The sequence below is a fragment of the Prunus mume genome, linkage group LG1, assembly GCF_029339155.1.
Source record: "Prunus mume cultivar Tortuosa linkage group LG1, ASM2933915v1, whole genome shotgun sequence".
NCBI classification, from domain to species: Eukaryota; Viridiplantae; Streptophyta; class Magnoliopsida; order Rosales; family Rosaceae; genus Prunus; species Prunus mume.
Genome location: NC_142698.1, coordinates 22588333 through 22603780, shown reverse-complemented (window position 1 = coordinate 22603780; position 15448 = coordinate 22588333). Strand labels below are relative to the sequence as shown.

Below are 15448 nucleotides of genomic sequence, written 5' to 3'. Positions count from 1 at the left end.
AAATTAATTTTTTTTTTTATTTTAATAAAAATAATATTATACTTTAATACTCTAGCCAAAACCTACTTTGACTAAATCCATGTCCTGAAATTAGAGGATTTTACAGATACCTTGAACCATCTTATAATTGGCCATATTCTATGTAGTATAGGGTTCATTTTTCCAATCAGTTTTGTGGGGTGTTCATTTCCAATCATCCCATGAAAATTGTTAATCATTCCATTTATTATTACTCAAACACTGAGAATATATCTTATTGAATTTGGAGCAACTTCTACAGGGACAAAGAAGACCAACACACAGCTATCTACACAACTAATAAGTTCTAGCCTCTACTGGTGATCTTGATGTCTTGCTCATTCCCATGCTGCAAGAACCCAGCCCAATCTTTTCCTTGTTCCTTCAATCTCTCGGCCAGACCACCACCAAATCCCAAAAGACTTGTGCCTCCAAGCTCCTGAAAGATCCACCCCAAAGTAGACATGCCTGTGAGGGCCATGGCTCCAGCCACAGCAAATCCAACCACAGCTCCCACAAACACAAACCCAGCAAAAAACAGCAGAGGGCTGAAGATCAACAGAAGCGGTGAGCTCAAAACCAGAAGCGTCACTGAGGCCAAGAAACTGAAACCCATCAAGAACACAAGCGACCCTCCAATTGCCAAGCCTCCCATGGCTGCCAAGACCACCTTGGTGCCTGAGGCCTGCTGCTTCCCATGAACTTCCATTGGGTTTTGCTTTTTCTTTTTCTTTTTGCTCCTTTGTTGTGATCTTTTTGGCTGTGTGGTTTTGAAATTGCACATGAAAGTGTGGTTTTATATTTGGTGCATGGAGGTTTTGGTTACGTGTTGGTTTCATTTCTGATGTTATGTGGCAACTGTTGGAGTTCATGTGGGACAGGTGGCAACGGGTACTGTGACACGTAGGTTGCTGCTGCATGTGAAATGGATCATTCTTGTTGATAGGTCTGTTCTATAATTTGTTTGAGAAGGACCCATCAATTCGAGTCAACAAAGTCAAAGCCCCTGCAACAATTACACAAAGACATAGTAATTAATTAAGACACTTTTAGCATCAATTTTTGTGGTTAACTGTAATCAACTGCTAAATCATTTTCACTGATTAATTTGATCAGGAAATAGTAGCTCCAATCAAATATCAAACGGCCGGATATGCAGGATAAGGTTTAGAAGTGTAAGCATACGTCCATATAGCCGCGCGGCTATACTATTTAAATATTCCAATATATTCGAGAGTATAGCCGTACGGCTGTACTTTTAAATATTCGAATACATTTAGAGAGTATAACCGAACGGCTGTAAATATTGTAGCCGCTCGGCTGTACTGTTTAAATGCACAAATACATTTTTAATATTCGAATATATTCGAGGAGTATAGCCGAACGGCTATACAATTTAAACATTCTATTAAAAATTCAGAAGTGTATCATTTTTAGGAATTTTTGGGTTGTGCTGCTTCATCAAGCCACCCCATTACAAAAGTTTTCAAACCCTAGAAGAAAAATAGAAAGGGAAAGGAAGCCCAGGAAATGTGTACACCGTGTTAAAAGGAATAAACACCACCATCACCCATCTGAATATGTTACAAACACAACTTCTTCACTTCTACCGCCATCACCAATAACATCAATGATAATAATAGAGGGAAAGAATATATTCTCGAAAGAGGAATACCTAAAATAAGTCTGCTATTCAATTTACTGCTAAACTGGTATGACATCATTCTTTGATACATCATCACATCTCAAAACAAGACCCTCAAGACTAGCTGGAAAGATACATTTGGCCCAATTGGAAGATGAGAGTGATGGTGAGGGTCCTTGGATGCGCATAAAGCAATGCCACTCAAACCTGCAAAACTTATCGGTGGACTCTATCTAGTCTTTTGTTTTTGGAATGGTTCCTTCGATTTTCTTTAACAGTTAAGCTGGTCAACTTGCATCACTCCAACATAATAATAATAATTTGATTGGTAATAAGGAGATGGCTCGAAAGTTATTGGTAATATAGTTAGATCCTGCTTGTTTGTGTCTGTATGTGTATGTGGGGTGGGGGTTCCTTTATGTATACAATATATTCATATTGTCACAGATATGTGCAACAGAAAAAAGAAAGAAGTGAATTATATGATCATTAAGATTGGGTTGGGTTGGGTTGGGGGAACAAAGAGAAAAAGGAACCTTTGGCTCATAAATAAATGGAAACTTGCATTTCTCTCCCAATTTTGATGAATACAACTATAAGCCATGCAGGCAACAATGGCAGACTGCATCTCTTCCAATTTTAATTAATACAACTACAAGCCATGCAGGCATAATGGCAGACTGCATTTCTCTCCCAGTGTAATCAACACAACTACAAGCTACAACCATTTTCTTCTACAGAAGCTCCTAACAGAACACTCATACTACAACAACTCATAATTCATACATATGATCTTTAAAACTCAATGGTTATGTTCCAAAGGTGCAATTCTTTCTCTGGCACTCTCAAAGCAATGCTGACCAAACCAGATTTGTCTTCATATCCAAACTCTACTTCCTCTGAATGAACTGTTATCTTCTTGGGTCGAGCTGATGCATAAGCTCCAAAAACGCCAGATCCGCAAACTTTCAGAACAACTGCTGTACTTGTGTTCGATTCAAACTGTTTTATGGCTCCCCCAGAATTGAACATCTTGATTAGGCCTATGGGAGCAAATTTTACACCACCACTGGACAATTCCTTAACAGGAACCACTGTGAAAACTTCATACTCTCGGGATTTTAGCATTATCGGCATGGATGCATCCTTGGGAAGATAGGACACCTCTCCTGCAATTTATATCAATGAATTTGGTTAGTTTACTTGAGAACTATATGGTCTACTAATAAAACATGCAGTACAAGAGCCAAATCAAAATGCTAAACATACCACCAAGATGAGAAAATATGACAGCATCCCCAGACCATTTATCATCTGCAACCTTAGGCAGATAAGCAACATCTTTAGCCCTAATAACCCCAGTCATTGTTCCCGGCTCTAGGTCATGGATGAGGTTTGTCTTCCCAACCTTACACCACCCAGCTCCCTGGCAATTGAAGACCCCCACAACTCCAGTACAATCGTTCAGATTCCATATCTTCAGAAGACTACAATACCAAGATTTAAATCAGAAAAAAAGGCATTGTTTTGAAAAAACGAAACCACAAAAAAATGGTGATAAGAATCAACGGACAAAATATTTTTCGAACCTTTTCCCATCCCGGGCAGGATCAGAAAATAAGCAATCCCTTGTTGGTCTTCCTGGAAGTTTAGCCCTCAAGATAGAGCCATCAGGAAGTACGAGCTTCTTCAGAAGATCGAAGTCATGCTGCCCAGGCTTGTCACTGCATCACATATAGATACACCATTATTAATTGCCTTTGTCTGGTTGATCATTTTCACATCAGAAACTGGCATATTTTCATAACCGAAGACCCTACCTAACATAAATTGCACATCCTCCGACTGCACGAGCTGCTCCATGATATTCAGCCATCGGGTGCAGGCTCTAACATTCGGAACAATTCCAAAATAAGAATCCGAAAATGCAAAAATGAAAAGAACTATAAGTGAATACTTGAATTTCAAACTAACAGATTAGAGTTTGCTTGCTTACATGAAACATATCCCAATCTGGCTGCATAAACTCCCCGAGGAAAACAGTGTTATAAGCAACTGATGCAATATGAATTGTGTGGGATGCTGGATCTCTAGGCCAGAAATCATCTGATGCCCTTATAACAGCTGTCCGCTTCACACTGAAAAATTTAAGGCCATACCATATCATTAAAGTTAATAATTCACAGGATAGAACAAGAGCTACTATTGAACAGACAGATCTGACACAAATTTTTACCTGTATAAACCATCTGTGTTGTGACTCATACAAGAAATGATACCATTGTCAGGAAAGTTTCTAGCAATAGATGCTTCTAATGCTTGATGGTATTTTCTTGAAAGTTTCACCCTTCCACCATGGCCTGCCCCTAGAGTTTCAAGAATGTTCTGAACATCAACTTTGACTCCATCAATACCGGCTGATGCGAGATAAGAATGCAGTTCATCATAAAAGTTGAAAACTTTCTCAGGATTCACAAGGCCAAGCCCATTTGTGGTGATACTTTTCAAGGCATCACAATGCTCATTAGACTCAATTCCTGGAGATGAAATAGGGTAGGACAACTTGGAATCGTAGTGTTTCATTTCAGTAGCACCAGGTCTAACTCCACCCCAGTATCCAGTTATAGCATGCCACACATAAGCATACCTGAAAATTTGAGAAACAAACAGAATTAATCCCTAATCAACTAAATGATTATCACAGCCAAAGTCAGAAAATTCAAATATTATGACTTACTTCAAAGCGTGTTTTTCTTTAATTTCAGTAACAATGTGGCGAAGGCCCAAAGCAGGATCCTCTACTCTGTGACCCTCTTTACCATCCTTCTGAAATTTGTGGTTTTCTTTTATGTTTGTTAACCTGTTTGCAAAGCTGAAAAACAAGAAAATAACAAACGTAATTATGTAAGAAAACCCATAAGCCAATCAACACATAAAGGTGGAAAAACATCAAAATGATAGTACTGTGGACCAAAGTGCTCACTTTGCTGCGTTATCAGCTTCATATCCAATACCAGAGGAATCCATGCCGACTGACTGCCATCCGTCATCAATGATAACAAACTTTGGAGGTACTCCACCATCTTCTAGGCTGCAAAAAGACAAAACAGTTGTGACCGTCTGCATAATGCTAACATCGAGCATTGAAGATACTGTCCACAATGAGAAAATCAGTACCTCTGTAATCCTTGCTTCAGGCCCTCTGAAGTCACATCAGTGTAGAAAGCATCCCATGTGCACCAACCAAACCAGTTCAACATGTCTGGCATCTGTAAAATAAAGCATAAGTAATTTAGAAATGATCAAACAAATAAATATATTCACTTTCTTTCTGGAAAAAAAGAAAAGACAAATCAATCCACAATTTAAAGAACTGAGGAAAAAAAATCAAATTACCTTCTTCCTCTCGCGATGAGAAAATGTCTGTAAATGTTTTTCCACAGTCCTGTGTATGGTTTAAAATAAAACTAAGTCAACTGAAAACTCCTTCACACATAAATGGTATTAAGAAAACTCCTGTGACAGTCCCAATTCAATATCCTTGTCCTAAAAATGGTTCTATTGGAAATTTCCATTTTTTGTTTCCTTCTTAAAATTATAAACTGAAGATAAAGATAACTAGAATCTTAAATTTCAACCAAAATTTAAATTGGCCACTGTCACATTAAGACCATGAGCTGAAATAACAGCTTGAACTTACTTCACAGAATCTGTGATGACATCAAATGGGTCCGATCCGGCTCCAACAAAAACCAAATGATTACCCTCAAACCCATCAACAGCAGGATCTCCTACAAAACCCAGAATTTTCATAATCTCAGAACCAACCAAAAATGCTTCTAAAAGAACAAAAAGATTTTGAACCAACCAAAAATTCAAAATCTTTCTCCTTTTCACTTACCACTTTCTAGGCAGATTTCAATCTCATTAAGTTCATTCCCTTGAAGAACAGCCCTGAAGTCCCCTTCAAGAATTGGTAGGAAAACTGTATAAACTGCAGATTGATCCACCCCATCTTTACTTCCTTCACCAAAATCAGAACCCTCCTTTGTCTCAGCAATCAAAAACTGAGTCTCAAAGGGAACATCTTGGCCGCTTGTGCCCATCCTCTGCGTCATCCACCATAGTTTAAACCGAAAAACACACATAAAACGCAATCCACTGCACACAAAAAATCACATAAAAATGAAATTAAGCCACGAATCCACTTGCCACATTGAAATCACAAGTGAAAAAGAAGATAAACTCATTCAAGTTTGCTAATTGCATTAACCTTAACACACAATCAAGCCACGAATTCAAATTACAACACTTTCCCACATTGCAAATAACAATAAAAAAAGTGAAAATGAAGATTAAAAAAAAACTTACTCAAGTTTGCCAATTGGAAAGACCCTGCGACTACCAATCTGATCAGATTGGACCCCAATGAAAGCCCCATTGGTCAGTGCACCACCAGAGGCTGGAGTTACAACAACGTTGTCATGAACATCAGACAACACTTTGTTCCCCAACACCATCAAGTTCCTATCTTCAACACAAATTCCAGCCCCAACAGTCATCTTTGATCTTCCTCCTCTTCCTCTGCTGCAAAAACTCAACCAAAAACTACACTAGAAATCTGAGTGAAACAACAAAACAATGCCTGCCCAACAGCAATAATGCAATTGGATTGCAGGGTGGTTACGAAGACAGATAAAACTAGAGGGGTATTTATAGCCCGGGAAGAAACTGTCGTGTTTAACTGAAAGGAGTTGTGCAAATTTGAATTTTGCAATCTAGGGACTCCGTGGAAACCGGGAAAAGCCCCTCCTCCGTTGTTGTGTCCACGTAAACAAAAACACTTTTGGTCTTTTCCAAAGCCTCCCTAATTTATATCTGGTATGCGCTGCTGTAACATGATGTCCGTCACATTTTTAATAATAGAGTTGTATTATTGGATCATAGAGTTGTATTATTGGATCACTTTTCCATTTAGCCACTTCAGTGTAACGACTCTTTGTGATCAAGTTTGAATCTCATTCTACGTTAATTAGATCAATTTAAAATAATTTAAACGTATATGAAAAATAAAAAAACCCACGCCCTTTGCATCCAATGTCGAATCTTATCTCTGCAAATTATATCAATTTAAAACAATTTATTCCTATAAAATAAAAATAAAAAATTGATGGAGTTGTATTATTGGATAACTTTTTCATTTTTTTGACAGACATAAAGTTAGGCCTTTTTTGGACCGTAATTACATCGAATGCATGCGAACCCACCTGCCAATTAGCCACTCTTTGATTATTAGCCGTCAGATGTATGGGTGGGGGCCACCCTCCTGCTGAATCAGAATTTTTTTGTCATATAATGATATAATCTAGTTCTTCTTATGCTGCATGTGAATTTGAGTGATGGTTGGTTTCAAGAGATCAATTGGGTTTCGCCATTTTTGGGGATGTGGTTGATCAGAATAGTTGGAGTCGGCCTGCAGATTGGCCAACGGTTGTGATTGGTATTGATCCACGTCGATGCACACGAGAAGCACTAGATTATTTTGTGAAAAATATCTACTTCGTATGACCAATTATGTGACTTCCCGGCGGCGCATGCAAAAGTAGCGGTTTTTAAGGTTGAAGAGTCCAAATTCAACAACAGCAAAATTCTGAGAGAAAGAGAATAGGCAAGTTATCCAATGAGCTCAAGGTCACATGAACCCTACCACGCGGCATGTGATGAATGGCTGGATAGAATGTCACTAATTTGTACCCAATAACTTGAGGACAGCTCAGTCTTGGTAGGTAAGGGCTCTGAATTTGATCGTAGGATACAACGTAGGCTTCAGCTGGAAATACGTGGATCTGACGTGGAAACTCAAAATTGCAGCCAACTTATCATAAAGAAATCAGAAATGTATACGCGGCGCAACTGGGATAATGCATAAAAACAGCTCAGATCCTAGTTGGAATTCATGTCACAACACGCTAGGCCTTTTCACAAGCAATTGCCATGCTGATTGAGACATGGTCAGTAGTCCAATATAATGCAAATGACTTTAATGATAATTAATGTGGCCACGTAACACGTTGATGCAAATTTTGCAGTCCACATGGCTGTTAATGGGACTCTTACTAGGGCTGACTGTGATCTTTAGTTGCGTGACGATATATGTAATGAATCACTCGATAGTCTAGTTTTACAGCCAAATAACAATTGTAATGCAAATATAATTACAAAAACAAGTCCTAATCTTATATTAGTTCAAGTGATTAAAAATATTATCCTTACATTCAAAGAGGTCGCGTCTTTAAATTACCTCCCCTAATAATACTTTTATGTGCATGTTTATATCCTAAAAATAATAAGATTATGAATATTTTACAATTCACTTTTACGTAAGAATAAATAAGGCTCAATCTTATAAAAACTAATAAGGCCCAATCCATGGACAATCAGTCCGACCAAAAAATGAACCCAAATCACTATTTAGAAAATAATAAAAGCAAAACTCTAGCTATCCCTCTCTTCTTCTCTCGTGCCCCTCTCTCTCACACATAGACGAAGACGCAGAGGAAGAGAGAGGGAGGTCAAAATTTACTTACATCACACACCAGGTACTCTCTTTTTATCATAAAGGTTTAATTTTTTCTGCAACATTTCTTCAGCCTAGTGAAATTAGACTATTCGTGACCTAAGTTTTTGTGGGTATGTTAAAAAAGCAGTTGATCTTTGTATCTTTGTTGAATTTTACAAAATTTTGTGTGTGTTTTTCATTTGGGTCTCTGCCAATTTTGATGCTTGTTCTATTTCCGAGCTCGATAAGATTTTTTTCAGGCACCTATGATTAAATTGGGAAATTTTTGTCACTTGAGACGGAATGTAATTTTCCTTTTATTTGGAGTAAGTTTAAAGCAGGGTTTATTGAAGCACTTTGTGAAATTTAAAGTCTATGAAGCATCTGTGCAGTTTATGATTGCATCTTAGGCTGTGGATATTTCAGTTGAGGTTGTAATTGTGAGAACAGCTCTGTTTCAGTTCTCTCAGACAAGGCAGGGATAGTTTGTATTGTGTTGTATATTTTTATTGATATAAAGCTTAATTAGAATTAGAGTAGATGTTTATTGTGAGAACAGATTTTTTTTTCTTTTGGGGATTGGTAAATATGATTTCTGATTTTGTGCTCTTATTTGAACAAATTTTGATTAATATTTGAAGGTTCCAAAAGCCAGAGCAGTTAAAAATGCAGTCCAATGAGGCTCCTGTTTCCATGGAAGTCGAAGCAGTTCCATCTGAACCAAGTTCAGCATCTGCGGCTTTGCCACCAAAGCCAATTTTTGAGCCTTTGAAGGCTCATGAGATGTCAGATGGTCGAGTCCAGTTCCGGAAAGTCTCTGTTCCGCCACATCGATATTCGCCTCTCAAGAAACTATGGATGGACATATACACCCCAGTTTACGAGCAGATGAAGATAGACATTCGTATGAATCTCAAGGGTCGCAAAGTTGAATTAAAGACTAGAGCTGACACACCTGACGTGAGTAATCTACAGAAGTGCTCTGATTTTGTTCAGGCTTTCATGCTGGGGTTTGATGTGATAGATGCAATTTCCCTTTTGCGTATGGATGAGCTGTATGTGGAGTCTTTTGAGATCAAGGATGTTAAAACACTTCGTGGGGAGCACTTGTCTCGTGCTATAGGAAGACTGTCCGGTAAAGGTGGTAAAACAAAGTTTGCCATCGAGAATGCTACAAAGACGAGGATTGTGATTGCTGATACCAAGATTCACATACTAGGCTCTTTTGCAAATATTAAAGTTGCAAGGGATTCTCTTTGCAGCCTTATCTTAGGGTCCCCTGCTGGAAAAGTGTATTCAAAATTAAGAGCAGTTACTGCTAGATTGGCAGAAAGGTTTTGATTTTAGTCTGTGATACCTTAGAGAGTTTGTCTTGAGTAATGCATTTGTTACAGCCAATTATAGTTTTGAGTCTTCGGAGGATGTGTGTGGCTCTGCAAAGGTTCTAGGTATTTTTGTAACTTGATTAGACGTGACATCTTGTAAGAATTTCCCTTTTATGGATACATTTCGTTTGAGTTGCATTCATATTTATATTTCTGTTTCATTTTAGACTATGCTCCTGAGTGACAGGTTCATTTTGATATCCAGTTGATACGTTATATCATCAAAGTGCTTACATTTTAAAGAGGTCTTCAAGGTGCTTCTTCCTGTGTTGAGACAAATACAAGGGTTGATGACCTTAAGGACTTGTATCAAATAACAAAAAAGATATAGACTTTATGCTGGTTAGCTATCTATCCCTGATCGCCATTGCCCAGTCCGCAAAGCAACTCTTCTAATGTTTGAAGGGTCATAGTCAGCACGCTTAAAACTGCAGCAGATGCAGCATCTGGTTCCTTGCCACCCAAGTCAAAGTTTGCACCTTTGAAGGCTCGTGAGATGTCATATGGCAAAATTCAGTTCCGGGAAGTCTATGTTCCACCACATTGTTTCTTGCCTCTTAAGTAAGCTTAAGTATTGAACGAGAATGCTCTCAAAGATAATAATTATGATAGCTGACAACAAACAGATTGGCAGATCGGTTTTGATCTGGGTTTATGATACCAAGAGAACTTGTTTGATTGAGTTATATGCATTTTCCATAAAATATGTTTGGGAGTGCTTCTGAAAAGGCTAAAAGTGCTTTAGAAGTGTTTTAGCAGTACTATTCTTCTAGGAAAACTATAAAAATCAAGTAAAAACTCTGGCCAGATCAAATATACTTGTAGTGGAAAAAAAGTCATTTTGAAATCAAATGCATGTGTTCTGATAGAAGATTAAACAAAGTGTAAAGGGTATAGAGATATATTAATTGGCCAAAAGAAATAAAGAAACAATTTGGCATGAAATTAAAACCAAGAATTCATGGTTTGACACAACTTCACAAGAGGCCAATCAATAAACAATGCTGACTTTAGCTAAGTTCTCACTATAACTTACATATTCTTTTTATGTCACACACTAATGGTAAAAAAAAATTCAAAATCTTGCACTGATTGGTGTTAGCTATGATGTCACCAACCCTCATGCAATAACACAGGCTGGATTTGCTTTTGGGCTTGCCAGGGTTGGTGGCCCCCACATGTTGTCCGGGCTACATTTCGTGCTAGTAGCACTTCGCAGGCCTAGGGCCTAGGGATGGCAAAGGGTCGGATAGGGGCCGGGTATGACAATACCATCCCCATCCTCGCTCTCCATCCCCGCTCCCGTCCCCAAACCCATCCTTGTTTAATAGGTTCCAAGGAATCATCGTCCCCATCCCCGTCCCCATCCCTGTCCCCGTCCCTGTCTCCATCCCTGTCCCCGTCCCGTTCCCGTCAGGGACTATCCCCATATCCGCCCCGAATTCCTTTTTTTTTTTTTGCATGAAAAATATTTATCATACATTTTAACATTAAGTTTCATATTAAATTATCATTTAACACATTCAAATTAACTATAAAATTCAACTCAACTATTCAAAATTACATCAATATGGAATTCTAGAGAAGATTAGGAAGAATTAAGAGAGGGAGGTTAATGTAGGGTTAAAGATAAATATTATAATTATATATATATTTTCTGGGTCGGGTTCGGGGATGGGGATGTCAATACCATTCTCTCCCCATACTCGTTGGGGATTTTTCAAGTTCGAAGATCCCTGTATTCGATACCCATTTGACCTCGAAATCTCCCCTCATTAAAGTCGGGGACTTGATGGGGACCCGTCCCGGCTGGAATTTTTGCCATCCCTAACAACCAATGAGCCACGTGAAGGACCATCAGAGGTGGGCCAAGGCTGTCGTCCACTTCCCATGCCACATGCGCCACCTGTCAAGCCCACAACAAAGTATATGTAGCAATCCAATGGCTGTTTTCAAATGGGCTGGTTGCACATATTAATTATTAGTTCTTTTTGTAAGTCATATATGAAACAAATGTGAATGTGTTCTGAAATAGGCAAAATTTATTTTTCTAAAGTTTAAATTATTTTTATGTCAAAATGTTCATAAAAATAAATCTCGGAATAATAAACAAAAATTAACTCAAGAAAAATTAACCAAAAAAATATATAGAGTTAAACCATTCTTTAACAATTTAATAAGGGTGTGGGGTCAAATTTTGAGTCAGACAATATATGAATAGGTGTATTTTGGAGCATGAAAATTTAAGTTTAGCCCTGAATGAGTTGGAGAATGCCTAAGCATGGGAACAGAGCCAGTCCATTAGATATGGAGGCCTTGTGCAAAGAGAGCTGATGAGGCCCAATATGCATAAGTAAAATAACAATTTTTCAAATTTTTCTTCAGGGATAGAGATTCACCATATTTTTTAGGTTTGTTCTTGAAATTATATGATGGCTAATTCCAAATGCAACACATAATTTCTAAATTATAATATGAGAGAGAGAGAGAGAGAGAGAGAGAGAGAGAGGTGTGTGATGGAGGAGCAGAGATGCATAACACGCTTTTTACCTTGCCAAAGAGTAAAGAAGAATTTTTTTTCAGATGAGAGAGTCAAGAAGAAGTTGGGAAGAAGGGACCAAATGAAAGAAAAGCGATTTGGGAATAGCAAGGAGAGCACGTCGCACACACCCATCACTCACGAGTATTTTTTTTAATTTGTTAATGCTTGGAACAAAAAAATGCATGTTAGGAACAAAAAATAATGTTTTGGAATAAAAATTCACTTAAAACGAAAAGTAGCAGAAAATATACAATATAATGCTGGGCTTTTAAAAACATTTGGAGGCCCTGTGCGGTCGCACAGCCCGCACATGCCATGACCCGGCTTTGCATGGGAACATCTAATATTTAAGTTTCAGATTTTGCCATTAAAATGTTTCGGTAGCTTCTCACTAGCTTTGTCTCTGGCAACGCAAATATCAAGGCTGGTCTACACAAATGCGGGTCATGCCATTTTGGTGTATCCACTTGTTATGGCGGCGCATCCATGAAAAGCAAAGCAGCCCAGTTTGTTGTGGGGCTCTCCAATGGCGAGTCCATGTCCTTGAGCGTCTGGAAGATGAAGATAAATGGGGTATTTTTGCCGTTGGTTGACTTGGCAGCAAGTTGGAGAGCTGCGAGCCTGTGGAATCCGAGGGCATCGTCCTTGGCGTCTGTTCTCTAGATAATATAGGCCTAAACATAATAATAACTCATCTCTAGATAATGTATGCTATGTAGTTTAGGCATTTGCGGCAGCAAATTTTATAAATCTAAAATCAATAATGTTATGGGTCCTCAACAAAATAAATTCAGAAGTTTCTTGGAAAATTTGCAGCCATTATTTCTTTTAAGTTTCAAGTATTCTTTCTTGCGCACTTGGTCTCTCTCTATGATGATCTTGACCACATTTCAACAGTCATTTTTGAGCCAAAACTCACCAATCTCTCTTTCACAATTTCATTCTGGTCGAGCCAAAAATTATAGACGACAAAGAAGAAAAGAGTGGAGACGATTGATCAGGATCATTAGTTATAAGTTTAGGCTCGAGTGGGATTGAATCTCTAAGAGAAATTAAAGATAACCCAATACATGATCTGATCTGCAACTAAGAAGTAATCAGAGGGCATCCATTATTAATGTCAATCTACAAGCAGGGGAACCTATGAGGGTTCATGAAATGCATATTTACTTGAGTTACACATTACGGTCAATTTGACGAGAATTTAATTGCTGGATGTCTCAAAGGAGAATACATCTTCAAGCATCTACCTTTGCTGCCGCAGATGCATAACTTACGCTGCTGTCCCTCATAGTTTTGCACTGACTGGACTGCTTATATCGGAGAAAATTCATCTCTATGCTCGTTGAACAGTTCTTCAGCATCTGAATGCATTGAAATATGATTGAAAGGGACGAAATAATGATCAAAACCAATATTCTAGATGCAGTTAACTGAAGAACTGGAGTCCAAGTTATGAGCAATGAAAAAAAAAAACCATTTTGCAGTCTAGGTAAACTAAGTTTAATTCTTCAAAAAAACATTTCTCCCTCAGATTTTCCCCCTCAACCTGATTTGATGTCTTCAATATAGTCACTAAAACCCTAGCTTGATGTATTTGCAGAGATGCCAGACCCGCCAGGAAAAAAGAAATCCAAAATAAAAAAACGCCATTCAAGTTTTCGAAACATCGGCCGCCTAGGCGGGCTAGGCGGCTACCCCGCTTTTTTTTTTCTCTTATAGTATAGCCGAACGGCTATACTCCTTAAATAATAAGCGTATAGCCGCTCGGCTGTACGCCTCAAATAATATATTTAAACAGCATACACAGAGAATGCATCTAACATAGTCTCTGAATATGGGCTATGTTTCTTCAACCACCACAACTACAACCAAACACACAGAATACAGATTGCTTTCAAAAATAAAAAACAAAGAAAATTTGAAAGCATAAGCAAAAGCATGCCATGTCCAAAAATCCTATGTGCTGTATCAAATACAAAATACTTCTCTACATGTCTTTAACAGATGAATGTATCCCTCCTTCAAGAACTATGCCACTAAAATAAACTCATGAACACAGACAATCTCATTGTTTCAATCAGGTAGGTCCTAAAATGAAGGAGCTAAAAGAAAGCTAATCCACAATGCTTGACAGTAGTAGTGGGAAATCACTTCAAAAGCCTCAAGACATGGATTCATACCATTAGCATCTTACCGGCTCTTAATTCATTGATATAGAGAACTGGAAAATAATCACTTAAAAATTGATACGTAAGTACTTACAAATGCAGTTGCCTTCCCCTTGCTGTTTCGATAGCCTCTGGATCTGCAAAATGTAATCAAACCAGAGAACACTACACAAAGTTTATTCCAAAGAAAGCTTAATCATTTTCACAAGGAAACTCACACTAAATAGTAAACAAGACTGCATCCCTTGGAGCATGAAGAGCTACATGAAGCACTGATCTATTTTCTGTGCTGTTTATCAGATCTCATCTCTATAACCTGGTTCCCTGTCCTTTAATAGCTTCGTCACTCCATGGGTGGCTACTGCTTGTATCTTGGGTCTAATTTAATTTCATGGAGTTCTAAAAAGCAAGGAGGTGTTTCTCACTCCAACACCGAAGTGATTGAGTAGCAAGCCATTTGAAGAGCCCAGAAAAATGAAAAGAAAAGAAAACAGAGGTCATCTGATTGAATAGTTTTAATAACATGGATGTGGATTGAAGTGCACGTTTGAGAAGTAGTTGTGCAATGTGCAGAGCAGGACCCAACATTTGAGCCATTAAATTTATGTGGAGCAAACAGATAATTTCTTGAATTTGACCATCATAAATATAAATGCTGTTGCTGTATTCCTCTTCTATCCCATTCACATGCAATCCATGTGTCACCCATGCTTTTAAAAAAAAAAGTTACTGGATTCTCTTAGTTTCAGAATTGGCATTTGGCCCTGCTCTGCATTTTTATTATCTCAGGGCAAAGATATATTGCTACTAACGAGGTTTTTTTCTACCTTATGGCATGGCAACATATCATGGACTTTTAATGTTGCACGTTCATGCATGCATTGTTCGTAAAAAATGCAGAAAAAAAAATTCAGACAAATTGTTTACTTTTTCTTCTTATAATATGAGAGAAATTAGAGTCCAATTTTATTGTGAATTTATGGGTAGTTGGCTAGTTGGTTGCTACTTCAATTAAGAAGATTTAAGGGTCCTTAGCTAGAGAAATTTGTATATATTCCAGGTACACCATATGGTTGGGACGTTCATGGACTTTGCAGATTTTTTTTGTTAATTGGACCTGCCAGATTG

At 38.0% G+C, this 15448-nt stretch overlaps 2 protein-coding genes and 1 pseudogene across 3 annotated transcripts; 1 reads left to right on the top strand and 2 right to left on the bottom strand.

The window, feature by feature from the left end:
• Positions 1-222: 222 nt before the first annotated feature.
• LOC103319284 (glycine-rich protein / oleosin) lies at positions 223-775 on the bottom strand. The gene has a single exon (XM_008220797.2). The coding sequence runs from the start codon at positions 725-727 to the stop codon at positions 326-328; it is 402 nt and encodes a 133-aa protein (XP_008219019.2). The 5' UTR covers positions 728-775; the 3' UTR covers positions 223-325.
• Positions 776-2209: 1434 nt separating this feature from the next.
• LOC103319273 (seed imbibition 1) lies at positions 2210-6499 on the bottom strand. The gene is made up of 13 exons (XM_008220788.3): positions 6035-6499; positions 5565-5824; positions 5364-5454; positions 5060-5108; positions 4841-4932; positions 4647-4754; positions 4401-4535; positions 3900-4310; positions 3660-3801; positions 3484-3551; positions 3253-3387; positions 2933-3150; positions 2210-2832 (listed from the first exon to the last, which is right to left on the bottom strand). Exons 1-13 carry the CDS (start codon positions 6223-6225, stop codon positions 2459-2461), a joined length of 2274 nt encoding a protein of 757 aa, XP_008219010.1. The 5' UTR covers positions 6226-6499; the 3' UTR covers positions 2210-2458.
• A 1604-nt stretch (positions 6500-8103) lies between these two features.
• LOC103319236 (uncharacterized) lies at positions 8104-9773 on the top strand (annotated as a pseudogene). The gene is made up of 2 exons (XR_016126258.1): positions 8104-8262; positions 8864-9773. The product of XR_016126258.1 is annotated as an uncharacterized LOC103319236 (transcript).
• Positions 9774-15448: the final 5675 nt, after the last annotated feature.

What these genes read in the sequence shown, in the direction of transcription:
- LOC103319284 (XM_008220797.2), bottom strand. Translation starts at nt 727, where the DNA reads ATGGAAGTTCATGGGAAGCAGCAGGCCTCAGGCACCAAGGTGGTCTTG.
- LOC103319273 (XM_008220788.3), bottom strand. Translation starts at nt 6,225, where the DNA reads ATGACTGTTGGGGCTGGAATTTGTGTTGAAGATAGGAACTTGATGGTG. An exon ending in TTTCCAATTGGCAAACTTGA is followed by an intron (nt 5,825 to 6,034) that starts GTAAGTTTTTTT and finishes TTTTGTGTGCAG; the next exon opens with TGGATTGCGTTTTATGTGTG. An exon ending in GTCATCACAGATTCTGTGAA is followed by an intron (nt 5,109 to 5,363) that starts GTAAGTTCAAGC and finishes AACCATACACAG; the next exon opens with GACTGTGGAAAAACATTTAC.